At 42.4% G+C, this 13,590-nt stretch overlaps 1 protein-coding gene and 2 pseudogenes across 1 annotated transcript; 2 read left to right on the plus strand and 1 right to left on the minus strand.

Moving 5' to 3' along the window:
• The first annotated feature begins 448 nt into the window (after positions 1-448).
• Positions 449-4,044, plus strand: LOC125600709 (annotated as a pseudogene).
• On the minus strand, positions 3,901-6,281 carry LOC125600710 (annotated as a pseudogene).
• Positions 6,282-6,531: 250 nt separating this feature from the next.
• Positions 6,532-7,422, plus strand: LOC125600708. Its single transcript, XM_048773299.1, has one exon. The coding sequence runs from the start codon at positions 6,532-6,534 to the stop codon at positions 7,420-7,422; it is 891 nt and encodes a 296-aa protein (XP_048629256.1).
• Positions 7,423-13,590: the final 6,168 nt, after the last annotated feature.

Below are 13,590 nucleotides of genomic sequence, written 5' to 3' on the forward strand. Positions count from 1 at the left end.
CATAAAGTTATTTTTAAGAAGCGCAAATTTCGGACCAAATCAGAGAGAATTTTTGAAAAAAGAGCAAAGAAAAAATATCAGAGCTTTTACTACAGTACTGAACACTGTTCATGGATCCCACGTGAAGAGACAGCTCAAATTCCAATCTCTCGTTACGACGTCGAATAAAGCCAATTTCGGTTTTGTCCCTAATCCCATCTAATTGGGTCCCACGTTTTCCCCATTTTTATTTTCCAAAAAAAAAATTCCAAAAGCAAAAGCAACAAAAAAATTAAAAAATAAATAAAATAAATCGGACAAGATTCGAGCGAGCAAGCAAGCAAAGCAAGTGGGTTGGGTTCTTCATCTTTTTCTCACAATCACTTTCTTCTCATTCTCCTTTTCCTCTTCGCTTCTCTTCCCACTTGTTCTATCTCTCTCTCTCTCTAACAAGAACCCTAATAACACATTCATCAATGTAACTTTGATTCTCACTTTACTCTTGTCTCTCTCTCTCTACCTCTCTGTGTTGTATCTGTAAAGTAAACCTTCTTACCAGTGAAGATGCCATTGAAGATGAAACCAGATTCGATCCACGAAGACGATGACTGCTTATTCGCCGTCGAGTACGACGGTCCACCGTTACCTTACGACATCCCACGCGCCGTCCCCATCAACATGGACAGGATCCCCGTCGCCGCCGTCGTCTCCCCCGTCTGCATCTCCGCCGCCATGTCCTTCCCCGTGATTCAGCCGATTCTCTCCTCATCGACAGCACCAAGAAGCAGCTCTCCAGAGAGAAGATGGTCTCTCCGACGTCAGTGATCGAGCACGTCTCCGACTCCACCGCCGTCTCCCCCACCGAGGAAGTGTCCGGCGAGTTGGAGGAGACGACGAGGGGTCTAGCCTTCTGCGATAGCTTTGAGGTTGGCGAGGAGAAAGAGAGCTTAGATAACGAGTCTGTTCTGAGTATGGACTATCCCTCCTCTAGGGTTACTGGCGACTGCGTTAGCGAAACTGGTGGGAAGAAGCAGCAGGTTGTTACTTTCTTAGGTATTGCCTCTGATGATGACGACGACGAAGAGGAGGATTGTATCCAGAAGAGGACACGTGTCGTCCCCGTTAAGAAACAGCCTCAGACAAAGGGTAAAAAGGGTTCTTGCTACAGGTGTTTTAAAGGGAACAGGTTTACGGAGAAGGAAGTGTGTCTTGTCTGCGACGCTAAGTACTGTAGCAGCTGTGTGCTTAGAGCTATGGGTTCGATGCCTGAAGGGAGGAAGTGTGTTAGTTGTATTGGGTGTCCTATTGATGAATCGAAGCGTGGGAGTTTAGGAAAGTGTTCCAGGATGCTTAAGAGCTGCTTAATGATTTGGAGGTTAAGCAGATTATGAAGACGGAGAGGTTCTGTGAGGCTAATCAGTTGCCGGCTGAGTATGTGTATGTTAATGGGCAGCCTCTGTATCCTGAGGAGCTGGTTGCGCTTCAGACTTGCGCTAATCCTCCGAAGAAGCTTAAGCCTGGGGACTATTGGTATGATAAAGTGTCTGGACTTTGGGGAAAGGTGAGTGTAACATACTCTTTTTTTAGTTTCTGGTAGCCCTGGGAATAAAGTTAGGAGCCGGCTAATAACCAAGATAATTTTGAATCCCATTCGGTTCTGGTTTTTTCGTTTATTTATGTTAAAAAGTAAAAAAAAAATCAGGTTTTTTCGGATAAAATATCAGATTTTTCAGGGTTTATGGTAAAAAAAAGTTGAATAATTCGGATAATTTAAAATATTTCGGATAAAAGTATTATGTTAGTTCGGTTTTTTGGGTATTTATTTTTAAATTGTTTGAATATTTTAGAACTAAATATAGTAACATACTGCTCTTTTAGTTTCTGCCTTTCTGGTGTGTTTCAAGAACGTTTTTATATGTATTATGTTGATGTGTTCCGCAGGAAGGAGAGAAGCCTTATCAGATCATTAGTCCACATCTGAACGTTGGAGGTCCTATTAGTGCAGAAGCTAGCAACGGAAACACTCAAGTTTTCATAAACGGAAGGGAGATTACTAAAGTGGAGCTACGAATGCTGCAGCTGGCAGGAGTTCAGTGTGCAGGTAACCTCATTTTTGGGTGAACGAGGATGGATCTTACCAAGAAGAAGGGCAGAAGAATACAAAAGGATACATATGGGGCAAGGTTTGTTGTTCTGTCTGAAAACTATATTTTCCATATTTTAAATGCAATTTTCATTCTTTTGATAGAAGATTCCAAACTTGTTAACTGCTTTTTCAGGCTGGGACCAAGTTACTCTGTGCTGTGTTGTCACTTCCTGTTCCATCCAAATCTATTTCTAATGCTTCTGGAGACCAGCTCCACAGTGCAAACAGCAGAAGCATTTTGGACCATCTTGAGCACAGGACTTTGCAGAAGATTCTTCTGGTTGGAAACAGCGGTTCTGGAACTAGCACAATATTCAAACAGGTAATGAGCTTCTTCTTATTAACCGTAAGCTTCCAAAGTTTTATAACGGAAACTGAATTGCTTTTCTCGTTCAGGCAAAGATACTTTATAAGGACATACCGTTCTTGGAGGATGAGCGTGAAAACATAAAGGTGATTATACAGACCAATGTGTATGGTTATCTCGGTATGCTTCTTGAGGGACGTGAGCGGTTTGAAGAAGAGGCTCTTGGCGTCATGAACGCAAAGCACTCTCTCATTGAAGACGAAGAAGGTGCATATACTGTTTATGGACAAGATCTATATCATGTATTTGTAACGTGACATCTTTATTTGATATCGGTTTTACTACTACAGGAGAAGCTAAAACCAACGTCAAGACATTGTACTCCATTGGCCCAAGGCTTAAAGCATTTTCCGATTGGCTATTAAAGACTATGGCTGCTGGGAATCTGGGTGTCATTTTCCCTGCAGCTTCTCGTGAGTATGCCCCACTGGTTGAAGAGTTATGGAGAGATGCAGCGATCCAAGCTACATACAAGCGAAGAAGTGAGCTTGGACTCCTTCCCAGTGTCGCTAGTTACTTCTTGGAACGGGTATGTGTGTGTATAAGCTCTTACACTATAGTTTTTGAGTTCCATTGGATTCTTGGTTAAGCTTTCTCGTTCTTCAGGCTATTGATGTATTGACACCAGACTACGAGCCATCAGATTTGGATATACTATATGCAGAGGGAGTTACTTCCTCCAGTGGTCTAGCTTGTCTTGATTTCTCATTTCCACAGACTGCAGCTGAAGAGAATCTTGATCCTTCCGACCACCTTGATTCTTTACTCAGGTTTAGTCTCGTTCTTATGTGTGTTTACAACATTTAGTCTGTTGCAGAATATGTCAAAGACATTGTATGTTATCTCTCTCAGGTACCAGTTGATAAGAGTACCTTCAAGAGGCCTAGGTGAAAACTGCAAATGGATAGATATGTTTGAAGACGTTGGGATGGTTGTGTTCGTTGTCTCCATGAGCGACTACGACCAGGTCTCAGAAGACGGAACAAACAAGATGTTACTCGCTAAGAAACTCTTCGAAAGCATGATCACTCACCCCATCTTTGAGCAGATGGACTTCCTCTTGATACTCAACAAGTACGATCTTCTCGAAGAGAAAGTGGAGCGTGTTCCTTTGACGCGCTGCGAGTGGTTCCAAGACTTTAACCCTGTGGTCAGTCGCCACCGCTCCAACAACAACAACGGTAACCCAACTTTGGGTCAGCTTGCCTTCCATTACATGGCGGTTAAGTTCAAGCGGTTCTACTCTTCCTTGACTGGCAAAAAGTTGTTTGTGTCTTCCAGCAAGAGTTTGGACCCGAACAGTGTTGATTCGTCTCTCAAGTTAGCTATGGAGATTCTGAAATGGAGCGAGGAGAGAGCGAACATTTGCATGAGTGAGTACTCTATGTACAGCACCGAGCCAAGTTCCTTCTCAAATTGATGTTTGTCACATTATAAATAAGCAAAAGTCTCTTAGTGTAGATGTGTATAGATTTTAACAAGCATAAAATTTACAGACGAATCTCTGTGTAAGAACAGTTTTACAATGTGAGTGATTGGTGTTGGTCGAAAATGTATCGAACCTGCTCTTCAGCACTCAACAGCACGTTCTTCACAATCCAACCTTGTTCTTGCATTTGTTTATACAGTTCGGTAAAGTCATCTCGTGCAGCTAACTTGCTCTCTCCTACGAGTAAAGACCAATCTTGCAGCGTCAAGTCGTCCCTTCTCTTCAATCTATTGGTTACAAAGGCTTTACGTATGTAACATGTCTGAAACAAAACAACCAGAATGTTTTTATCAGTTGAAACTATCATGAACTCTGATGATATTAAGTTGAATCCTTTACCTGTAACAAACTCGTGATAACCTCTACACTGTTGGCTGCTTCACGCAGACAGATAACGATCCCCGGCTAGATATTTTACCAAGTAGTTAAAGATCAAACCAGAGAATCATGAGGGATATAATATAATAAGAACTCACCCTTGGTCTTCTTCTAAAAACTTGAGGGGAAAGCTCCAAAGTTATGAAGTACCATCATCATTGCAAAGTGATTGCATCGCCATCATCGATAGCTTTGGAATCTGAGCCTTTGGATCTAAGCATCCAATTCTGATTGGCCAAACCCTTTTGCTAGCTACAAACAACATATGAACCATTCAGCTTTACTAAACCCTCTACGTCATGAAGCGGGTTCTCTTTTTGTTTTTTCACCTCTGCTTCCTAAAAGATCAACTCCTTCCTCTTTACTCACTTCAGCAGGGGAAGGTACTTGACGAGATTCAATCCATCTTTCCAGAATTATTTCAAGCCTATTCTGATAAGAAGAGGAAACACACAAAGCTCCTAACATAAGAGTAAGAGTAGTCTCCACTGTTTGAGTCTCATCACCAAGATAACAAAAGGCTTACCTTGGTTAACGTTTGCAGATTGATATGCTTGAGCCCTGATAATGCCAAGGAGATCAATTGTGGAGAAACGGATACAGAACAAAGGTAGACTTGCCTGCAGTCTAGCACATAACAGCAAGTCAGAGATTCTAAACAACTCAAAAACTGAACTAGAATCTCATCTAACCTTTGGTTGTTTTGGAATAGCATGTTTAGAAGAACAGCCAGTAGGAGACCAAGGTTGTCAAAACACACTGTCTGAATCTGAAAAATCCACTAACAAAGTCAGATGTGATACAAACGATAGAGGATATGAGTAGGTTTCTCAAAAGAAAACCTGTGCCTTTGCAGAGACTTCACCGAGGTTATCCGCTACAGCAAAGCTTCGATGCACAGCTGACTGCACACGTGTGAAGCATTGTGAACACCAAAACTCAAAGAGGGAAAGTCAAAACGTTAGGGAAAGCCTTACACGGTTGCTAAGTAGCAGGAGAGGCTAATTTGTTTAGCAATGTTGGCGATGGAAGCTAGGAGAAGAAAGTAGTGTGGGAATACCGGAGTCATTAACTCAACTCCAATGCTCAGACTGAAGAGTACGGACGTCGAGAACCTAACTCTCTTGAGATTAGTGTCAAAGGCAGAAGCAAGACTTGCAGTGTATATACATCTACATAACCGTCCAAGCCCATCTTTGAGAATCCAATTAAACGCAGCAGATGAAGCAAGTGACCGAGACTGTCCAATCCCTATGGCTCTAAACATAGCCTATAACAACAATGAAACATCAACTCATGTCTGTTCGGTTCCAATCAAAAGTCATGACATTTAGGCAGTAAGTGGTTTACCTGAGTGGCAAGAACCTGAAGGGCAGAGCTGAAAACTCGGTGCAAGAACTTCCATTTGACATAACTTATATAGCTATCACTGACTTGTTTCGGTATAAAGAAGTCGTTAATCAGTTTCAAGAACCCAACGTGTGAAAACGGCGCCGTATCATCATCAACGTCCTCATCAAGGCATACGAGCTCAAAGGAGTCTCCTTTGAGGAAGTACCTAGAAGCTCTGCCGGAGGTTTTGATTACAATCGGGAGCCGACGAGTTACGTTACCGGGCACGACCTCTTTCGAAACTCTTCTTGCTGGACATCGATGGAGGTTCTCAGGGACTTGGTGGGTGGGGATTTTCTGGGGAAAGTGAAGATTGGGTATCGGGTTGAGGTTGATTGATGGGTTGAGGAAAAGACGAGAGCTTGGATTCGATTTCAGAGATGAATGCATTGATTGATGACCTGAGGTATTAAACGGTTTCAAAGGTCCATACAGGTGGGGTTTAGTTAGGGTTTAACACAGGGCAGAGGCAGGGAGGGAGCTTGATGACGATAAATAGGCGCGTGAGGTTGACTCGTTGCTTCTGTCACTAGAGTGTGGCTCTATGCTTGCGGTTTGAACCGACCGATTACAGATTTTTGGTTTTTGATTCGATATTGCAAATCAAATTAACTTAAAATAAGCTAAGTTATATAAAAAATTGAAATTATCCAAAATTTGACTAGAAAAGCTATACAAAAAGAATTCAAGATGCTAGTAAGTATAGTGTGTAAAGAATGACGGCTAGGGTTTTGGGAGGGCGATTTTCGTACGTTGAGTGAGGGAGGACAGGACGCAACCATGGAGGATATCGGTGGGAAGGAGAGGCCGCCGGGGGATCCACCGGATGTTCCTGGATCATGGGTGAGGAAAGTAGTAGGAAGCAGTGAAGGAGGGATGCCCGTACCAGAGGAAGTTGTTGATGAGAGATTTGTGGAGTCGAGATTGAGTTTGGAGTTCCCGAACGGGGAAGATGGAGAACCGGTGATAACAATAGGAGAGGAAGTGTTGACAGCAATGAATAGCTTGTGGAAGAGGTGCATGATTGTTAGGGTTTTGGGAAGAAATGTTCCAATTCTGAGCTTGAGACGTAAACTCATAGAATTATGGAAGCCTAAAGGGTCGATGTTTGTGATGGATCTCCCAAGACACTATTTTATGGTACGTTTTGAGTTAGAGGAAGAGTACATGGCTGCATTATCAGGAGGTCCATGGAGGGCGTTTGGTAGTTACCTTATGGTGCAAGCATGGTCTCCTGAGTTTGATCCGTTGAAGGATGAGATCGTTACGACGCCAGTTTGGGTTCGATTATCTCATATTCCAGTGAACTTCTACCATAAGACGATATTGATGGGCATAGCTAAGGGGCTAGGACGACCAATCAAAGTGGACTTGACAACCTTGAAATTCGAGAGAGCTCGTTATGCGAGAATCTGTGTAGAGGTGAATTTGAATAAGCCTTTAAAGGGGTCAGTGATGGTAAATGGTGAGAGGTACTACGTCTCATATGAGGGAATCTCTGCTATTTGCTCAATGTGTGGTATGTTTGGACATCTTGTCCACGCATGTCCAAAGAATGTTACGGAGCGAGCTCTTGCCCCGGTGCCTAGTCCTACTATGACGCATGCTGGGCCTGAATCCATGGGAAGGGAGACAGTTTACTCAGGTGAGACAGGCGAGGAGGAAGCCTGAGCAATCAAGAACTGTAGGGGCTCGATGCGACGTCAGGAGGAGCGGAGTGTGGGGGGAAGGAGAACACGGGAAGTACGTAAGGAGGGAGTGTTGGAGGAAATTAGCGTGTCAAATCGGTTTGGAGGTTGGAGGATGAGGGGGAGAAGGAGGAGCTTGCGGAGGTTGGTGTGAGAAAGGAAGGAAATAAAGAAAATGAGAACACCGGGAACCTAAACTGGGAAGGTCCGAGTAGGGTGCATGAGAAGACTATGACGTTTGTAGCAAATGAGAAGGAAGAGAACCAGGCCTCAATTCGATTGGGACCTAAAGTAAAGAAAGCAAGTAATATGAGAAGTACACAGTCTCAAAAGCCCAAATCAAAACTGATTGGGCCTACACGTGGACTGGTATACGGTCCAACTACAGAAGGGATCGACATGTCTGCTAGTGGAAAGAGACTGAGAGTAGAGAAAGAGAGTATCGGCCGACCGGGTGGAGTCTTCACCGGAGTTAGTGACGTAGAAGGGAAGGAGAGGAATCCCGACCAGGCTGAGGAGCAGAGGAGTATGCAGGTGCAAATTGCACAGATGGAGACCCCCCCGATTGCTACATCATATTCCTGTGTGGAGCAAGTGGGAGAGGCGTTGACGGGTACGGGGGCATAACGATTTGCCCCGTGATTCTAGGTGTAGACTATAGAAATCTGATGAAGTGCATTTTTTGGAATTGCCGGGAGCAAATAAACCCCAATTCCGTCGATCGATCCGATATATGGTGAAGAAATTTAATACTGATATACTTGCAGTATTTGAAACGCACGCTAGTGGAGCAGCTGCGGGTAGAATTTGTCAGAGATTGGGGTTTGAGAACTCTTTTAGAGTGGATGCGTGTGGCCAGAGCGGTGGTATGTGGCTTTTATGGAGATCGGAAGTAGGAGAGCTGGAGATTGTTAAGTCTTCTGATCAGTTTATCTATGCTCGAGTAGGAAGTGGGACAGAGGTGATCAATTTGATTGTCGTGTATGCTGCTCCTACGCCGAGTCGTCGAAGTGGTCTATGGACTGCCTTGGGAGAGGTGATTCAAAATGTTGATGGGCCGGTGTTCGTTGGGGGTGATTTCAATACTATTGTGAGATTGGATGAGAGAAGCGGTGGGAATGGGAGACTATCTGAAGATTCACTAATATTTGGAGATTGGATAAATGAGATGTCGCTCATTGATATGGGTTTTAGTGGAAACCAGTATACATGGAAGAGGGGAAGACAGAAAGTACCTTCGTCGCCAAGAGATTGGATAGAGTTTTATGTTGTGCTCAGTCGAGGCTGAAGTGGCAAGAGGCAAAAGTATCACATCTACCGTTCTTGGCCTCGGATCATGCCCCGTTGTATTACAACTCACGCCAGAGACCAAAGGGAATGCATGTCGACGCCCTTTCCGGTTTGAGGCAGCATGGCTACAGCATAGTGAGTTCAAAGAGTTGTTGCTAGCCTCGTGGAATCGGGAGATCGACACCAGAGAGGCGCTAGAGCGGCTGGGAGTAAAACTGAAACAATGGAATAAGGAGGTTTTTGGGAATGTTCAAAAGAAGAAGGAGTCCTTGGTTTCGCAGATTACGAAAGTTCAACAACAATTGATCTGCAACAAACAGAAGAGCTATTGGTAAAAGAAGGTGAGCTTCTGAAGGAGTTTGAATAGTTCTGGAACAGGAAGAATTATTTGGTTTCAGAAATCACGGAGAAATGGGTTACTCACGGGGATAGAAATACCAAATTTTTCCATATGTCAACGATCATTAGGAGAAGGAGGAATAAAGTGGAGATGCTAAAGAATGATGAGATGATGTTAGGAGTTTTCAAGGCTCCTAAGACAAATGTTGTAGTATAGAAGATTGTCGAACCAGTTCTGAGGGATATCAAAGCACTGAGAATGCAAGTACTCACTTAATCTAAGTGCAACCAATGATTTAGATGGGTTTTAAACTACTACTAAACTAGAAAGCAATAACAGAATGATACTTTCTTGACTAAGGGAAAAGAGAACTCATGGGCATAGGGATTAGACCTTGGGTGATCAAGTATCGAACTAAAGATGGCAAATGATCAATCAAACTATCAACCTTAAGCCTAGACACAATTCTAAGCAAGCTCTATGTCTAGATGAATGCTCATTTGCTAACACATCTCAAACATCAAATGTCTTTGGTTGAATAATATGAAAGCAATCATTACTAACAAGTCTATTAGCTATCTTAGCACCTTTAACAACAAATGTCTTTGGCAAAGTATACTAAAAGCCTAGGAGAGTTGTCTCAGACATTTCATCAAACACCTTTGGGTGGGAAATGTCTATTGATCAACTTTTGAGTGGCCAACTCAGAAGATGCATTATGAATACTCTACTAGCAAGGAACAAGAATGATCTACACTAAAACATCCTAGAACTAACCTAATCACCATAATCTCCCTAACCCATGAATTCAAAAGGTGATTACTCACTAATCTCCATGATTCCTCTTGAACCCATATTGGATTTCAGATTAACCATGTAGAGAAATAGATAAGAAATCAACAAGAACACAAGATGAAAGCAATGAAATCTGAATCAAAAGAGGTTTTTTTTACTAGTTCTTCTCTAGAAAAGAGATTATTTTACCTCCAATGGCTTACAAAAGTACTTAACTTAGGTTTAGAAAGTGTAAAACATCAAAACAAATGACCAAAAGGTCCCTGAAATAACATAAAAATCGTCCAAGCAAAAAACCCGGAGTGACCTAGCATAGTCGCTCCAGGAGGTCACTCCCGACGCGTTTTTTCGTGTCTCGGCGCGTCAAAACGCGAGTGACTTGAGCTGGTCGCTCTGGCTGGTCGCTCTGGCTGGGAGTGACTTGAGCTAGTCGCTCTGGCTGGTCGCTCTGGCTGGGAGCGACCTCGGTAGGTCGCTCTGAGAGGTCACTCTGCGATGCTCGACCAGGATGGATATGCCTCTAGTAAATTGATCATAACTCCTTCATTACATCTCCAAATGACTTGAAACCACTTCCATTAGAAAGCTAACTCAATTTCCGTGTCTCCACAAAATCTTAGCAACAGGAGATTTCTCTAAAGGCTCCATCCATGCTCATCTTTCACCTCCTTTTGGATCACAATGCTCCCAAAATCTCAAATCACTCCATGGCACACTCCAACACCTAATAGGACAATGAATGCAAAATGCAACCTAGACATGGCTAAATCCTAATCTATATGATGAAAATGCTCATGGATGAATGGATAAAACAATGTAAATATGCAAGATATCAACTCCCCCAAACTTGTTCTTTTACTTGTCCACAAGTGAACTTTCTAGAACTCATAGGGAGAGAGGTTGAAGGTGGGAGCACATAGCCAAAAGAAACACAACTAGCACTCTCTTATTACACTCTAGCTTCTCTAGGCCTATCTCAACTCTTATTGCTCTTACACTCATCATCAAACATCCACACATTCAAATCAACCAACTCTCACATTCATTAAGCACAAAACATTAGGTGAATTCTTGCAAATGGTCAGTTGGTCCAAATCATTTGGTTGGGTAAGAGAAGGTTTTTATTCAAGTGATTCAAGAGGTTCAAAACATATGATCTTTAAGGTGGTTTACTCTCGAAACAAGTAGACTTGACATTGCACATAATATATCTAAGAAAGGGATCAACTCATGCTTACAATGCTCAATCTCCATTGTTCTACCCTTTTCCCAAACATACAATTACACAATCATTCCCAAATGTCAAACCCAACTCACATCTCTCACCAAAAGATCCTAAGAACTTTAACTCCTTCTCCTTGAAATCTACAAGGGATTTTTTCAGAACCTCAAAATATTTCTAGCTCCTAACAACTTTGCTAGCCCCTTTTTCTTTTCTTTTTTTTTTTTTTTTTCTTTTTTTTTTTTTTTTTTCGTTTTTTTTCTTTTTCCTTTTTTTTTTTTTTTTTTTAGGCTGGGGGCCAGACTTTCAAAACTTGAGCTAGAGGCTTCTCTACTTATCCCAATAAAACAATTCACTTAAGCACAAAGAGTCTATTCTTTTCCTTTTTCATTTCTCCCAAATCATAATCACAACACTCACCCCCACCTATAGCTAGACAATAGAGTGCCCAATCTAGCAGAATGAAGATCAAGCATTGTCGTTCCCGATACTCTCAACATTATGCACATGTAAGACTTTCCGAAAAAGGCCTCACTCATCAAACAATGAAAGCTTAAAAGGAGGAAAGGTTTTGGGAGTGGTCTACCACTAGAGTTTGTCAAAAAAAATTTGAAAAGATGTGACAACTCAAGTGTGTATAGCCATGACTCAGTACACAAGGGACCATGAGCAAGAAGCATTAAGTTCGTTCAGTTCAAATAAGGTTGTAGTTGGCTTCAAAGACTGAGTTTCAGCAATCAACAAGTTTCAGGAAGAGTTTTCAAGGCTCGAAACATACAAGTCTTTTTGAGAGGTGCAAAAGCTACTCAGGTGCAACGTAGTGTTCTTTACAAGGCATTTAAAATCATTGCTCCCAATGCAAGTGAATGCAATCTATATGCTCTAGACTCTCCTAGAAATGCAAATGATGCAAACTAAATTGATTTTTTTTTTTTTTTTTTTTTTTTTTTTAATATGCAAATAGGTATGCAATGCATGACTCAATGAAACAACATCAAAGCAAACATGATCAAATACTTGGTACCTCCCCCAAACTTGAGTTACACAGTCTCTGTGTTGTCAAGTAGAGAGAGATACCGAAAAGAAGACTAATATGCAAAAATGAAATGGTATATACAAGGGAGTGTGGGTTTACCTTCTATAGGGAATGAGTAGAGGGAGATGCTCCCTCTCGTCATCCTCAGGTGGTAACTCTTCAAGATGCTCATCAGCAGGAGTGCCCATCTCTTCAATGTAGAAGGCTTGCCCGAACACAGTTGGTTTCCTCATTTTCCCCTTGATGTCAAAGTGGAGGATGTTCTCTTTACCCAAATGGAGATCAATCGTGTCTTCCTTCACATTAACAATAGCTCCTGCTGTAGCTAAGAATGGTCTTCCTAGAATCAATGGATCTTGAGCCTCCTCACCCATCTCAAGCACCACAAAATCTGTAGGTATCTCATACCTTCCAATCTTCACAGGGATATCCTCTAAGATGCCCACAGGGTACTTCACTGAACGATCAGCTAACACCAGAGAGAGTATACACTTCTTGTACTGAGTGAATCCAAGCTTCTTTGCAACAGACAAAGGCATCAAGCTGACACTAGCTCCCAAATCGCAGAGACTTTTCTCAAATACCATAGGTCCAAGAGCACAAGGTAGTGTGAAGCTTCCTGGATCCTCTAATTTCTCTGGAACATCAAGCCTCTGGATGATGGCATTGCACTCATGGGTAAGAATCATCATGCCTTCCATCTCCTTCTTCTTTGCAGCTACAACATCTTTCAGGAAATTGTTGTATTGAGGAATCAACATGAAAGCATCGATGATGGGCATTGCAACCTGAGCTTCACTCATTTGCTTCTCAAACAGAGCTTTGTACTTCTCTAGCAGCTGCTTCTTGAATCTACCAGGGAATGGAAGTTTGGGTTCATAGGGAGGAGGAACAAAAGAACTTTCACTTGCTGGAGTAACAACTTCACCATCCTTTACTGTCTTCTTCTCTTCCCAACCTTTCCTTTACCTTTGGCTTCCACTATCTTTTCCAAGATCTCGTCATTGATCTTCTCATCAACAATCACCACTTCATCATCTATGTTGATGGCAACCCCCTCACCTAGTTTCTCAGCATCCTTGGTGAGGGTTTTAGGAGGTAACTGCTTACCACTCCTAAGGGTGATAGCTTTGGCCTCCTTGGGGTTTTGGTCAAACTTTCCAGGTAGAGATCCTTGCTGGCGATTCTGGTGAGTGTTCATGGAAGCAAACTGATTCTCTAAATTCCTGACTGTAGAAGCAAGGTGTGAGAATTTGTTGTTGAGCTCATTGTAGCTCCCATCAATCTTGGTATGAAGGTTCTTCAACTCATAACCAATATGCTTCTCACTTCTAGTCTGAGACTCCAAGATTTGTTTCAGTAAGGTATCAGTGCTGCTCTCTTGAGGAGCAGAGGAACCAGACGAGGAGTTTTGCTGAGGCTGATAGCTGCCTTGCTGGTTGTTTCTTGGCGGATAGCCACTCTGTTG

This window comes from Brassica napus, unplaced genomic scaffold (assembly GCF_020379485.1).
Source record: "Brassica napus cultivar Da-Ae unplaced genomic scaffold, Da-Ae ScsIHWf_2362;HRSCAF=3049, whole genome shotgun sequence".
Lineage (NCBI taxonomy): Eukaryota > Viridiplantae > Streptophyta > Magnoliopsida > Brassicales > Brassicaceae > Brassica > Brassica napus.

Excerpts from the sequence above, each read along its gene's own strand:
- LOC125600708 (XM_048773299.1), top strand. The coding sequence starts at position 6,532 with ATGGAGGATATCGGTGGGAAGGAGAGGCCGCCGGGGGATCCACCGGAT.